The 15,067-nt window shown below is 43.7% G+C and overlaps 1 protein-coding gene across 1 annotated transcript in view; it reads left to right on the top strand.

Annotated features, from left to right (window-relative positions):
* Window positions 1-15,067, top strand: part of szt2 (SZT2 subunit of KICSTOR complex) — a 181,862-nt gene that overhangs the window by 48,062 nt on the left and 118,733 nt on the right. Inside the window, 6 exon segments of the mRNA XM_080734234.1 lie at window positions 775-872; window positions 1,619-1,757; window positions 2,734-2,846; window positions 6,812-7,076; window positions 11,317-11,530; window positions 14,553-14,674. Of these exon segments, the coding sequence (XP_080590360.1) occupies window positions 775-872; window positions 1,619-1,757; window positions 2,734-2,846; window positions 6,812-7,076; window positions 11,317-11,530; window positions 14,553-14,674 (951 nt within the window).

The following is a 15,067-nucleotide window of genomic DNA, read 5'->3' on the forward strand; positions in this document are numbered from 1 at the left end:
TAAACGGGAAAAGACCATTACTGCATCAACAAACTACAAAAAAAAAAAAAAAACACATCAGCCATTGTAAAAAAAATAAGAAAGGGATCCCTAATTATGTAAGATGAACAATAATGAGGGCAAGTGGCCATGACCTGAGGGCAAGTAGAACATGACCTGTACTTTCCAGACGGACAAGTGCCATGGTGTCAACCCCTGGTTGGTACTTTTTTGTATCTTAGCCTACTATTTAAGATTGACCGACATAATAAAAATAAGCGAATATAAATATATTTTAATATATTTAAATATATATATATATATATATATATATATATACATATATATATATATATTAATTGTTTTATTTTTTCCCCGGACCCGGACCTGTTTCAAAAAAATATTTGTGGACCTTCAAGATTTGTATTTGAGGACCCCTGGTCTATACACTTAAACTTTATGTTGGTCTGTTTACAGTTGAGTGAGAAAACAATGTTGCAACATTAAGTTAATCATCCAAAATAATTGGGGGGTCGTGTGTGATGTGATGACGTCATCAAACGATAAAGTCTACTTCAACTCAACGTTTTACTGAGTCGAGTCGACTTGCAAAAATCACAAGTCGTTAATGCCTGTGTGTGTGTGTGTGTGTGTGTGTGTGTGTGTGTGTGTGTGTGTGTGTGTGTGTGTGTGTGTGTGTGTGTGTGTGTGTGTGTGTGTGTGTGTGTGTGTGTGTGTGTGTGTGTGTGTGTGTGTGTGTGTGTGTGTGTGTGTGTGTGTGTGTGGTGTTTTCAGAAGAGGGACTGAAGGCTACAGACAGACTGGACACAGTCATGTCCTTCCACACCGTTGGAAGCAGCAAGGAGGTGACGGGTTCTTCCAGCACCTTGCAGGTAATCCACACATCAACACACTGCAGGGGTGTCGCGCTGCAAGCTTGTAGATCTGCTATTTTGGAAAAAATGTGAACATTTGTGCAAGTCTTTAAATATTTCAAATCCTTCTAAGGTTTTTTTTTTGTTGTAAAAACAATGTTTCTATGTCAGTGGTGCTCGAACCTTTTCATGTGAAGGACCCCCAACATTATATGTATTTGGCCACGGACCCCCATCTCAAAATATTTAGTTCCAGGGACCCCCCAGAAGCAGCATTTGAGTTACAAATGTTCGCTTAAAAAAATACATATATTCAAAGATTTGCACAAATTTCCATGACTTTTCAAAAATAGCAGATCTACAAGCTTGTTCGCTGTGAGCTTGTATATATTTTATGGAAGTAAAAAACAATGTGACTACTTAAGGTATGTTTTTGATTGATTGATTGAATACTTTATTAGACGTTTGCATAGGAAAAGATACAGTTTCATGACGGTACAGTTCACTGGTACATGGTCAACTAAAAGGAGATCCTAGAAAAGACTAAGCTTATTTCCACAGGAAACCATTGAAGTATATAACATTGAATGACAGACGTATAGAACACATGCAGTAGATATTGTCAACAAAAAAAAAGAAACAAAAAACTTCCCTTGAAATGTGTAAGTAAATTAAAGACACAACCATATCACAGACAACCTCCACAATTATATTGTGTGTGTGTGTGCGTGCGTGCATGTGTTTGCGTGCGTGCAAACCCACAGAGTTTCAGTAACACCGAGCTGGTGGACGAAGAGGTTTCGCCAGCAGGGGGCAGTGTGTGCGTACCTCAGTGGAGATGTTACATCAAACACATCAACTCCCAGCAGGTGTTCATCACCTTCATCCCTGCCACCTTCACAGGTACACCACGGGGGCTCGTCTCTGTGTGCATACACCTTCCGTGGCAACATCTAGATTTTGTTTTCACATAACACTAGTCCAGGGGTTGTCAAACCTTTTCAGGCCGTGAAATAAACGTATTTTCTCTGGGGACCCCCACCCTGACAAGCACTTGAAATTGTAGGCAGTGTTGTTTTTGACAGCAAATTTTGATTTAGTTTTTAGTCATAGTCTTTTGAATAACATTTTGTTTATAGTTTTAGTCATAATTTAGTCACCTGAAAAGTATTCGTTTTAGTCTAATTTTAGTCGACTAAATATAATATTTTAGGCGACTAAATCTACAGTTGATTTAGTCAACTGGAATGTATTTTGGCAGGCCTTGATGGCATCGTAATGACTGATTTTACACTTGGTTGTGTGCTGAAAATAGCAGATCTGTAGATCTGCTATTTTCAGTACGCAACACCTGAGAGCAACCAAACATAAAATGACTCTCTTCTCCCTAACGTTTTAGTTTAGTTTTTGCTGACAAAATTGTCAATATATTTAGTCTTAGTTTTAGTCATCACAGCTTAGTTTTTATTTAGTTTTCGTCAGTGAAAAAAAACACAGTCGACAAAAAAGTCCACTAGGACCGTGGTCCTAGGGCATTGGTTCTCAACCTTTTCAGGCCGTGACCCCCAAAATAATCATATTTTAACTGGGGACCCCCAACCCTGACGAGCACTAAGAGTTGAGGCATTACATTTTGTATAACACGGTTCTATAGTGAAAATATCCGATATACATGCTCACAACGTCTATTTAAGTTACAAATGTTCACTTTAAAAATGAGATGTTCAAAGATTTGCACAAATCTTCATGATTTTTCAAAAATAGCAGACCTACAAGCTTGCAGTGCGGTGAGCTTGTATATCTGCTATTTTCCAATAGCTGAAGCATTCAATAATTCAAGGCCTAAATGGCTTAATTTTTGTTTTGTTTTTTGCGGCAGACGTTTTGATGCTGACGTCGTTGGGGGCGGAGCTTAATGTGAACGGTGCGCAGGAGAACGAGGATGAGGAGGAGGAAGAGGAGGACACTCTCACTCCGTCCTTCAAGTCCCAGGTAGGGCACCTGCACACACTAGGGCATTCACCTGCACACACTAGGGCATTCACCTGCACACACTAGGGCATCACCTGCACACACTAGGGCATCACCTGCACACACTAGGGCATCACCTGCACACACTAGGGCATTCACCTGCACACACTAGGGCATTCACCTGCACACACTAGGGCATTCACCTGCACACACTAGGGCATTCACCTGCACACACTAGGGCATCACCTGCACACACTAGGGCATCACCTGCACACACTAGGGCATCACCTGCACACACTAGGGCATCACCTGCACACACTAGGGCATCACCTGCACACACTAGGGCATTCACCTGCACACACTAGGGCATTCACCTGCACACACTAGGGCATTCACCTGCACACACTAGGGCATTCACCTGCACACACTAGGGCATTCACCTGCACACACTAGGACATTCACCTGCACACACTAGGACATTCACCTGCACACACTAGGGCATTCACCTGCACACACTAGGGCATTCACCCAATATTCCAATATCAAAGTCACTATTAGACGTTGTTCACCGAAGTCGAATATTCGCTTATTTGTTATTTTTTTAAATTTTTTTTTGTCTTTAAAACTATATATATTTCTTCATGGTTTATAAAGCTTGGCTAGATAGGAAGTCATAAGAACCCTGACATGCACAATAATTGTAGGTATTACATTTAACTCTCCTACTGCCAGATTATTTATTTATTTATTGGGTCTGGCGCCATCAAAAAGCGGCTTACCTTTGCGACGTTATAGTAGATAGACAGACAGACATTTATTTATTTATTTTTATTTTTTTTGGTTGTGCAATAGTGCACTTTGGTCTGCCAGGCAGCAGAGGGCGGCGTCATGCGAGAATGAATGTGAATTTGCCTGTTATGTGTTGAAGAAGAAGAAGACCAGTCACTGGCCACAGAGCCTCAGAGCCAGAGAAAATCAACAAGGAAGTGAATTGTTCTCCGTTGATGTTAACGCATAATGGATTTTTTACACCATCACCGCGGAAAATGTGTTTACAGTAGACGGCCGCGCGACGCCTCATCAGCTTACAGTCATCAGACGAACGAACCGAACGAGCGCCGTATTGGCATCGAGGTTCTGTAAAAAATGGGGCGAACGTGAACGTTCGAAGCGGCGGGAGAGTTAATGTGACTCGGTTCCGCAGATAAATATTGTGAAAATAGCAGATCTACATGCTCACAACGCGAGGCGTTGTGAGCATGTAGATCGGCTATTTTCACAATGTTCGCCTCTTGCTTACTTAATATTTGACAGTTTGGCCAGTCCTGTCGAATATTCGACTATTCGAATACTTTGAGGTCGAATAATTCGAATACTAAAAATCACTATTCGTGAATGCCCTAGCACACATAGACATCAAAGGGGGCTTGAGCCCCTGCCCTTTTATCCGTCTGTAAAAAAGTGCCCTCTCCAGACCATGAATGTCGTTTTTACTATGGTGAAAGAAATGCAACTGCCCTCTTTCCATGCCATACCTGAAGGCAGCATTCAAGAGAATTGCCTTGTCCAAACTCTCATGAACTTGAATGCATCATATGTTGAAAGAATGTCCCGCCCTGTGTAGAAATCCATGCCGTTACACAACATCTCCAGTGTTGACTTGATTATGCTTGTTTAGTGTGGTATCACACACTGAAAATAGCCAAGCTCACAACGTGTCGCAGCGCGACGCGTTGTGAGCTTGGAGGTCTGCTATTTTCGATATTTCCACCATAAGGCCCTTTTAGAAATGTCTCTGCACGTCCTTGGATGGGACCGTTATCGTTTATCGTGATAAAAAACTAAACAAAACAACACAATAATCCTATAATTGTATCGTGGATTCACATTTTAAATTACGTGAAATTATCTTCCGTCATGCACTGGAATCAATTTTTTATTGTTTCTTTTATTTTATTATTATTATTATTATGTGCCGAGCGCATATGGTTGGGATACCATCTAAACCAGGGGTGGGCAACTTTGATGATGGTGAGGGCCACTATATTTCCACCTTCACTCCAGAGGGCCACATTGCATTGCTACGTCCTACTTTGTCACTTTCTAGTATCTCATACAAAAGAAGCAAACATAGCAGATCTACAAGCTCAAAGCGCATTGCAGCGCGATGCATTTTGAGCTTGTAGATCTGCTATTTTTGCTTCTTTTGAATTGGAATCCAGAATTATTTTTTGTTATTTTTTAATTGGAATCCTGAAATGTAACATTTTATTTAATTTCAAACGCATTTTGTTATATACTCATGTTATTTATGAACCTAAATACAAAAACAATGGACTTAAAAAATACATTTTAATACTACTATACCAGTCATTAAGCTACTAATATAGACTGACGGAATTAAAGCAGGTCATGTTTGGAATTGTAACAGTTGAAATGAATAATATATCAGTATTCCGGTATTAACCTGTGGGCCGCATTAAGAGAAGGTGGGGGCCGCATGTGGCCCCCGGGCCGCCAGTTGCCCATGTATGATCTAAACCCTCTATAATTGGTATGGACCTGGAAATGGCATACTTGATACGATCTTTTTTTTTCACTCTCTACCATATCTCTTTGCAAAAAAAACAAACAGACGATCTACAAGCTCACAACACATCGCAACGCAACACAGTGTGAACTTGTAGATCTCAGATTTTGTAGATCTAGATTTTTTGGCAAATGTTCCGTCACCACGATAATGGATGTTTGGGAATATTTTGATTATCGCGATAATATCATGAATCTCAATTACTTTTGGTCACAATAGTCTACTTGCCAGCCCATAGAGCCCCATTGTGAACCCGGACATATTGAGTACACCAAGGTTTTATGTTATAAATGTTGAGTAAGGGTCCCCAGCATGTAGAAACTGCCGGATGCTAACTTGTATAATTTGCATAATTAGCGTTAATTAGCATAATCCCCTATAATAATGGATAATATGTCAAAAACTGATTGGCCGATTTGAACAATATTGGAGTGGTTTTGGGGGTTATTGAGGATGCTGAATCCATTTTCTAAATTCAAAATGGCCGTTTTAAACCGAAAATGGCCTTATACCAACTTACAGTGGGGTGATTTTGATACTTTTTTATGTTGTATATGGCCATTTCCGGTTTAAAACGGCGATTTTGCATTTAGAAAATGTCAGAAATGGATTCAGCATTCTCAATAACCCCCAAAACCACTCAGTTTTTGACATATTATCCATTATTATGGAGGATTATGCTAAATAAATCGAATTATGCAAATAATGAAAATTGCTCAACATATGCAAGTTAGCATCCGGCAGTTTCTAAATGCTGGGAACCCATACTCAACATTTCTAACATAACACCTTGGTGTACTCAATATGCCAGGGTTCAGATTCTGGCAAGTGGACTACAATCAGGGGTGTCGCACCAAATTCTGGGCCCTGGGTACTTTAACTATTGAAAAATAGCAGATATACAAGCTCACAGTGTGGCACCGAGTGCCGCGCTGCGATCTTGTAGATCTGCTATTTTTTTGAAAAATCTTGAACATTTGTCTTTGAAGTCTTTGAATATTTAAAATCCTTCTAAGGTTTTTTGAAAAAAAAAAAAAAAAAAACGATGTTTCTATGTTAGTGGTGCTCAACCTTTTTCATGTGAAGGACCCCCAAAATGATATGTATTTTGCCACGGACCCCCATCTCAAAATATTTCGTTCCAGGGACCCCCCAGAAGCATAATTTGAGTTAAAAACGTTCACTTAAAGGACAACTTAGTTTTTTTACAACATATTTTAGATAGTAATTAGAGAAAAGAAAAAGTAGCTGATCTACAAGCTTGCTGTGAGCTTGTATATCTGCTATTGTTCAATAGCTAAAGTATAAAACAATTCCAGGGCCCTCCACCTTGGGCCCTAGTAACTCCCCCTTGTCTGTGAGATGAAATTGTTTCTATGTTCCCATCCCTCTCTAGTCCCAGGCCAGCTCTCTGTCTGGCTCCACCAGTGGCCTGGAGCGCTCCGAGTCGTCGGGCCCCGGCCTGGGGTCCTCATCGGGCCCCGCGGGCGCTGGGGGGCCCCTGGGCTCCGGCAGGCTGTGCAGGAGCTCCAGCAGCGGCGGTGGTGCCGGCGTGGGGCCCCAGAGTCTCCGCTCCCCTGTCTTCTACCCAGGAGGCCCCGAGGGACACGCGGACGCCGAGCAGGACACCCCCGACGCCAAGGACCCGACCCAGGGCTTAGGTACGTGTGTGTGGTTTCAGTTTGAAAACCCTGTTCTGTTCTGAGGCCCACCCGGAACCGGTTTTCTGGAAAAAAACAACAACTAAAAAAACGAATAGCTGGGGACCCACAAGCCCAAAAGCTCAAGGAATAGGGTAGGACCTGTGATTTTCTACCGTACTTTTTATTTCTGTTTTATCTATTAGTTTGGTCATTAAGGTCCACAGAATCAGAGGCCTGCTCTGCCGGAAACATTGTGAAAAAAGGTTATGGCCATTTGTATATTCACTGTCCCATTGACTCCACTAGAAATATTAAAAAAAGGAAAAACATCTGCTTTAATTAGCATGTGAGGGGTCAGATTAGGGGTTCTTCGTGATTCTGAATCCATTGCAAGCATTTGTTTTGCATAAAAAACATTGCTTGGGTTAACTTTCGGCAGCCCAAAACTGTGAAAAGTGGAAAAAAAGTGATGACTCATCACTTTTGACCGAATTAAAGCCGAATTTGGGCCGAATTAAAGCAGACATTTTTTATTTTTTTAAATATTGCTAGTGGAGTCAATGGGACAGTGAATATACAAATGGCCATAACATTTTTTTGCGATGTTTCCAGCAGAGCAGGCCTCTCATTCTGTGGACATTAATGACCAAACTAATAGATACAACAGAAATAAAAAGTACGGCAGAAAATCACAGGTCCCCTCCCATTTTGGTGACTGGGTCCCCAGCTATAAACAAAAAGCACGTACCTATGCTGCTACAGATGAGCCATTTCAAAAGTTCACACGTCCCGCCATTGGCTTGGATTTGGAGAACATTGAGCTTGTAGATCAGCTATTTTTGCAATTTTTATGACCTTCTGTGTCTTGAAGTTTAAAGGAGTAGTTCACCCCATTATTATTCACACCATGGAGACTTAAGTTCAGAAATATTTTTAGTTTTTTGTTGCATTACTAAGACAATAATTTGATTAAAATAAATGTAGCCCCATTGATTCCGGATGGGGACCCAAATGCATTGCGTATTTTCAATTTCTAATACTTTTACTTCTACTCCACGACATCTGAGACAAATATTGTACTTTTACTCCACTACAATTATTAGAAAGGTATAGTTAGTTTACCTGACTGCGCCAGATGGTGGCAGCAGTGCGTATGCCTGGATAACACTTGTAAAGTCCCGGGCCGGACCAATCAGCGGCAGCTACGGGCGGGCTCTGAGCGGCTCTGAGCCAATAGAGTCTGACTGCAGACCACGTGGAAACCCAGGAGGCGGATTCTGGGCGTAACGTCATGCAGACAGGCCAATATGAGTGGTTGGAGTTGGCACTCCCAGACTGTGATAGACAGGTGGCCCCATCCAATCACCTGCTGAAGAATTTGAAAAAATGGCCCACCCCTTACATCGGGTCTCCCTGAGCGATTGTAAGGCAGAGCGTTATGCAGGCATACGCACTGCTGCCACCATCTGGAGCAGTCAGGTTAATAGTTAGTTACTTTGCAGATCTAAATTATTATATTATAAAACATGCATTAATTAACCACTTTAGCCCTAATGTATACATACTTACATAGGCTATTTGAAAATAGCTGATCTACAAGCTCACAACGCGTCACATCGCGACACGTTGTGAGCTTGTAGATCTGCTATTTTCAAACATTTTAGGGTATTTCGCTGCCAATACTTTTGTACTTTTACTAACATTTTGAGCATTTTACTTGTAAGGGTGCCCTCACACCAAAATACCTAGAGTGGAATCCGCCAATGCATTTCAATGAGAATGGAGCGTTTTTTTTTTTTTTTTTTTGCAGAAATCCTCTACTGGCAAAAAACCGCTCCATTCTCATTGAAATGCATTGGCGGATTCCACTCTAGGTATTTTGGTGTGAGGGCACCAGTGGCGTCAGTTCAGCAAACGCTAGGGTATGGCAAAGATGGGAGTCCTCATGGATAAGAGGCATTACATTTTGTATAACACGGTTCGTTTGTGAAAATAGCAGATCTACATGCTCACAATGCCTCGCGCTGCGAGGCGTTGTGAGCATGTAGATCGGCTATTTTCACAATGTCTTTTTTTCCAGTTTTTTACACAGGTTTCTACGGTTTCTTGGGCTGGATATGGTAGCCTGGAATGGTTGTTCAAGTGCAGCTAAACTTGGCATGTTAGTAAACGTGCCACAATTAACAATAATGAATTGCAGTTTACAGTTTACAGTTTAGGCATTTAGCAGACGCTTTTAATCCAAAGCGACTTACAATAAGCAGATACAACATCACAATAATAAACAAGATAATAGGTCAGTACATTAACCCTTTCCAAGCCACAGGGAGCCCCTTAACCCTTTAAGTGCCTATCCCGAACATGTTCGGGATATTCGGGATCAAAAACAATTTTTTATTTGCTATTTTACTTACCCCGAGCTGCTTGGAGCAACGTGGGTGGTCCCGGCTCGCCCAGCGCTCACCAACGAGAGACGCTAGATGCTCCGACGATTTATTCCATTGAAAATGGTTTAAAATAAAGTTTAGACCCCCCCCAATGTTCACCCAATGTTCATTGTAGGCGGCGCAACGTATTCCAGGGTGCCTATCCCGAACATGTCCGGGATATTTAATAAAATGAATTATTTTATCGGAGGCCTCAATGAAGCCCCGGTCTAGACGTCCATCCTTGGCCGGGACTTAGACTCGGCCATCCACGGGCCGTATTCCCGCTAACGGCCAAATCGCGCCGCCCACTCCAATAATAAATCACATCTTTAGACAGGATTTTCTCCGGATTGTGTCCCCAGACCCAAAGAGAACGTTTTTTGCGGCTGAAATAGCTTTAGATCGGGCTTCTAAAGGGGTTAGCATTTTGGCTACGTGTCAGCTAGCTTCCTCCTCTCGACACCCATAGCATTGACTGGAGTGAAAACACAAGGCAGTTGGGAGAGGGTCGACGAAAGCTATAAAGAAGGTCTATGGAGAAATTTCTGGCACTCTAGCACCCCTTGTGGCCGGATGGCACTGTATGAGTTAATGTTAAAACCGTAATATATCGGACATCTGAGCAAGGAGTCTCAGCCGCGCCGTACTTTCCCGGACTTTGTCATTGAAACCGGAATAAATGATTTTGATCCAAAAATCGGCGATCGTCTAACCTTCCCTAGTCACCGCTCGTCCATCGGTGGCTCATGGCTGCTCTGACATGAAACAGAAGTGACTCTCGTGGCCTTTCCTTCTTCAGCCTTCCTTCCTCCCACCCACTTGTTGTTTAGACGATAGCACTAGCAGCAACGTGGGTGGTCCCGGCTCGCCCAGCGCTCACCAACGAGAGAGGCTAGATGCTCCGACGATTTATTCCATTGAAAATGGTTTAAAATAAAGTTTAGACCCCCCCAATGTTCACCCAATGTTCATTGTAGGCGGCGCAACGTATTCCAGGGTGCCTATCCCGAACATGTCCGGGATATTTAATAAAATGAATTATTTTATCGGAGGCCTCAATGAAGCCCCGGTCTAGACGTCCATCCTTGGCCGGGACTTAGACTCGGCCATCCACGGGCCGTATTCGCGCTAACGGCCAAATCGCTAACGGCCAAAAAACAAAAACAAATGCTGACTAGCTTCATGTATGGTCATTGATTTTACTGTAGTGCTAAGGGTTTAGGTGGAGTCTGAAAAGGTGAGTCTTCAGTCCACGGCGAAAGGTAGCGAGTGAGTCCGTTGTTCTAAGTGCGACAGGGAGTTTATTCCACAACTTGGGAGCCAAGAGGGCAAACTGTCTCGGACGAGTGGATTTTTGCCCTGGAGTTTTTAGCGAGGGTTCGGTCAGCATCCCTGTGTTGGCTGATCTAAGTGAACGAGTGGGGTGTAGGGGTTGATCAGGAGTCCAATGTCTCTCTTAAAATTGCACCTGTGCAGCTGACCTGCGGAACCTGGGAATATAGGCTACTATTCTGTCAAGATGGGGAGAATACAAGTGTGGAGAATATAATTATAATACCTTGTTAAAGTGACCATTTTGTTAAATTTGGCATTTGTAGTTATTTTACTGTAATTTAACAACATGACCAGCACAGATAGACAAAGAGACATTCATGGATTTATATTTTAGTAACTTGTATTCTCCCCCCTGGACCCAGGGTATGGCAGCTGCATACCCCTGCCATACCCAATTGACGCCCCTGGAGGGCACCCTAACAGTAGTTTTATATTGTGGAATTGGTACTTTTGCTTGAGTAACATAACTGAGTACTTTTTCCCACCACTGGTAGGTGCAGGGGAGAAGGAGGGGGTCCAGTTCTCAGAGCCTCCCCCCAGGAGAGATGGCGGCGTGCCACTGAGCAGACAGGCGTCGCAGCAGAGCGGCGGTAGCGACGCGCTCCAACCCCGCTGTCCCGTCTACGTCTACAACTGTTCCCTGGAGCACCTGAAGGAGCAGCTCATCCACCCGCACGCCAACCGACACCCCCGAGACATCTTCTTCAGGTGACAGGATTATTGGGGGAATCTCCATATTTCCATGTCCCATTTGTCTGACTAAGGGTTCAGGTTAGGTTTAGGCATAGTTTTACTGAGGTTAGGATTAAGGTTAGGTTTAGGCAAAATTTTACTGAGGTTAGGATTAGAGGTCTTCGGACCTGCCCGAGATCCGAAATTACCCGGGGTCCGACCCGCCCCGAGCCGGGTAATGGGGCCATTTATGCGCGTTGAGGTCGGGGCCGGGCCGGGTCGGAGCCGCCGCCGTATGTCCCCGGTCCTGGGTATTTGATAGTGAAATCGCCGGTTCCTGATACCCGAGTCAGCCGAGATTGAAAAAAAGATGCACTACAACGATTTCGCCACAAGATGGCCCTAAATGATACAGCATGTAATCTTAAGCCTAGATAGTTAAATAAAGTTGTTTAGAACTCAGCCTCAGGAGGAGGACACTGTCTGCCGTGTCTGGGGCAGTTATAGTATTTATTATTATCAAAGATTTGATATTAACGTAACGTGTTGGTTAGTGGTTCACAATCAATGGAGTTGTCATCGCGTTTTGTCATGCTCTGCAAAGCATAATGGAAACTTCAAAGCAGACTATAATCAACAACATGCGACAGAAAATGATAGCATTAGCCTTAGTATTTACAAACTGTCCGCATTGATTGACTTACTGGTCTGGGAAAAGATCATGTTGTGACGAGAGACGCAGCGCCGCTGACAGCAGCAGCAGCTGCAACCATGGCGACGTTAGGTAAGAAAGAATTATCATACAACTCTTAATAATAACGTTGGCATTCCGTCATTTCGGGGCCACAGGTTCGGGTCTCAGACCTCTCGTTCTGCGCGGGTATCGGATCTAATTTGCCTAATAATAGTACGGGGCCGTCGGACCGGGTCCGTCACGTTTCGGGGCTCTCCGGGTAACGGTTCTGAAATTCCAAATTATAGACGGGGCCAAATGGGTCTGGCTCCATTTCCCCCGGGTCCCTTTGGGTTCGGGTAGTTAAAATTGGACCCGTGAAGACCTCTAGTTAGGATTAAGGTTAGGTTTAGGCATAGTAGCATTCACCAGGTTAAAGGGATATTCCACTTTCAAAAGAATGTTTGGTCATTTTATCGTCTAATCAGGCTTTTGGGAACACCCTGAACAATTTTTAATTTACTTCATTCAGTATTTAGATATTTGATGTAAATGTTACCAGGCCCTCCTCCTCCAGGACCTTTCCCCATACACACTCATTGTAACTTCAAACTTCATTTTAAACATGATAGATTCATTAAAAACACCTATATTTTTTTCTGGTGACTCATAATACGATCCTAATACAGTGCCGAGGGAAGTAGGGGTGCTGGGGGTGCGGCCGCACCCCCTCCCCCACGTCCCACCGCACCCCCCACCGCACCCCCTAAAGGGGGGTTGGGGGAAAAATATTGCCGATCGGCAAGTAGAGGCTCTGACATCAGTGGCGTGAAGTAGGAGCTATTGGCTACTTCTATTTCCAGTACAATTTCAAAATAAACATGTGTTGAATGATCGATTGTATAGACAAAAAAAAAAAGAAAGGCTCTTGTTTTGAAATGTGCTTCTGGGCACTGTTTAGACAGGAAATGGCTTTCAAAGGACTTCCCTTTTAACTTGTCTAAGCGTCTGTCTCTCCGTGCGTAACATATGCGTCATGGACTCGGGTGAATTATAACAATACGGGCATAAAAGGAATATACAGAACACCAAGACAACACAACCTAGGCTATGAAGGCATTAAACATCGCCCTCTGCTAGCCCTGGCGTCCTCACTGGTGAGTCGTGGCTAAAGACTTGTAATGATGAATGCTATGTTATGCTGCTGTGCTGCCTGGCTAGGCTAATGTTTGGGCTAGCTAGTGGCTAATGGCTATGGTGTACCAGAAGTTGACCAGCTGTTTCCTAACACTGGGGTCTGGACCGATGCGGCGGACAATATAGCATCTAATAATATCCTGCTGGCTGCAATCAGATCAGTGGCATATGGCCACTGTGTGCGCATTTTTTATATGTCTCCGCACTGTCCACAGCCCGTTTGGAGAGGCAAAGGGAAAGTTTAGTGTGCAGTTCCCAATTGTGTTACATTTAGCTAAAAAATAAACCGCGGAAACCCGAATAAAACATGCAAAAAAGGTTATAAAACACAATTAAAATCCGCAAATAACCGCAATTTTTCGCGCGCGCGCGTGGGGATCGTGTCACTGCACGCGCGCTTCGCGCGCGTGCGTGACACGATCGACAGCCCCTCCTGCCTCAAATTAGTTCCCACGGCTATGTCCTAATACGTGAGCAGGCCGTGATCACATGAAAAATATTTCCCCAGATGGAGACTCCATTTCTTCTAGTTTTTCACTAATTGTCGTCACCATCAAGGTGCCAACTCACTACTGCCGCGCAGGTCAGCTCTGCGACATTGGAAGCACTGTTTCGTAACCAGGAAGAGTGTCTCCATCCGGTGGAATATTTTTCATTTTGCCCTAGAAATGTATTTTAAGCGTGTGGTGGGGGGTTCAGACTGCGTCCACTAAGTAGAGTAAGCTTTCCACTGATACCTTTGGTTTGGTGAGGGGCGAAACAGTTTTTGTTATTTTCGGACCAGACGGCGGGTCTTTCCTGATTTGCCAAGGATTTGGTAGGTAGAGGAACTTAGCGTTAGGGAGAACTCCACTAACGCTATGGACCAGAGCTAGTAATGCCCATATATGGGCATGTTTTGACATACTATTGTTGACTATCAGGGGTCTCCATATATGGGTAACTGGTCCGATATACATCACTGGCTAGATGGCCAAGAATTTGTGCAACCTCGCCCTTTAAGGTGAGGTTGCATGTCGCCCTGAGGCGTCTTACTAGTAATACAAACGTGTGTGTGTGTGTGTGTGTGTGTGTGTGTGTGTGTGTGTGTGTGTGTGTGTGTGTGTGTGTGTGTGTGTGTGTGTGTGTGTGTGTGTGTGTGTGTGTGTGTGTGTGTGTGACGTGCGACGTGCGGGTGCGTGCGCACAGGTCGTTGTCCCAGGATCGAAGCAGCAGCGCTCCGTGGACGGAGCTTCTGAGCCACAAGCACAAGGAGATGGCAAACTACTGCAGTCTGCTGCAAGAGCACTACCACCAGAGCTATGTGAAAGGTACCATCACCACCCTAAACACTACCACCAGAGCTATGTGAAAGGTTCTTTATCACCCTAAACACTACCACCAGAGCTACGTGAAAGCAGGGTACCCGCGGATCTTGAAAAGCATTGAAAAGTATTGAATTTAGTTTTGCAAATTCAAGGCCTTAAAATGTCTTAAAAAGTATGGAATACTGTGAGTGGGGGTATTGAATTTTATCTGGGGCAGAATGAATAAACCTGTCGCAAACAGACTTGATGCGTTTCACTCCGTATTTTTTTTTTCTGGTTCTGAACCGTCCGACGTAGAGTATGTGCAACAGGCTGGACGCTAGCTGCCGCTGCACGAGCAGCAGCTGTAACCTGACACCATTCACACCAAGCGTTAGCCTAGCTTAGCTTAGCTAT

The sequence above is a fragment of the Nannobrachium achirus genome, assembly GCF_963921795.1.
Source record: "Nannobrachium achirus genome assembly, chromosome: 1".
Classification (NCBI taxonomy): Eukaryota; Metazoa; Chordata; class Actinopteri; order Myctophiformes; family Myctophidae; genus Nannobrachium; species Nannobrachium achirus.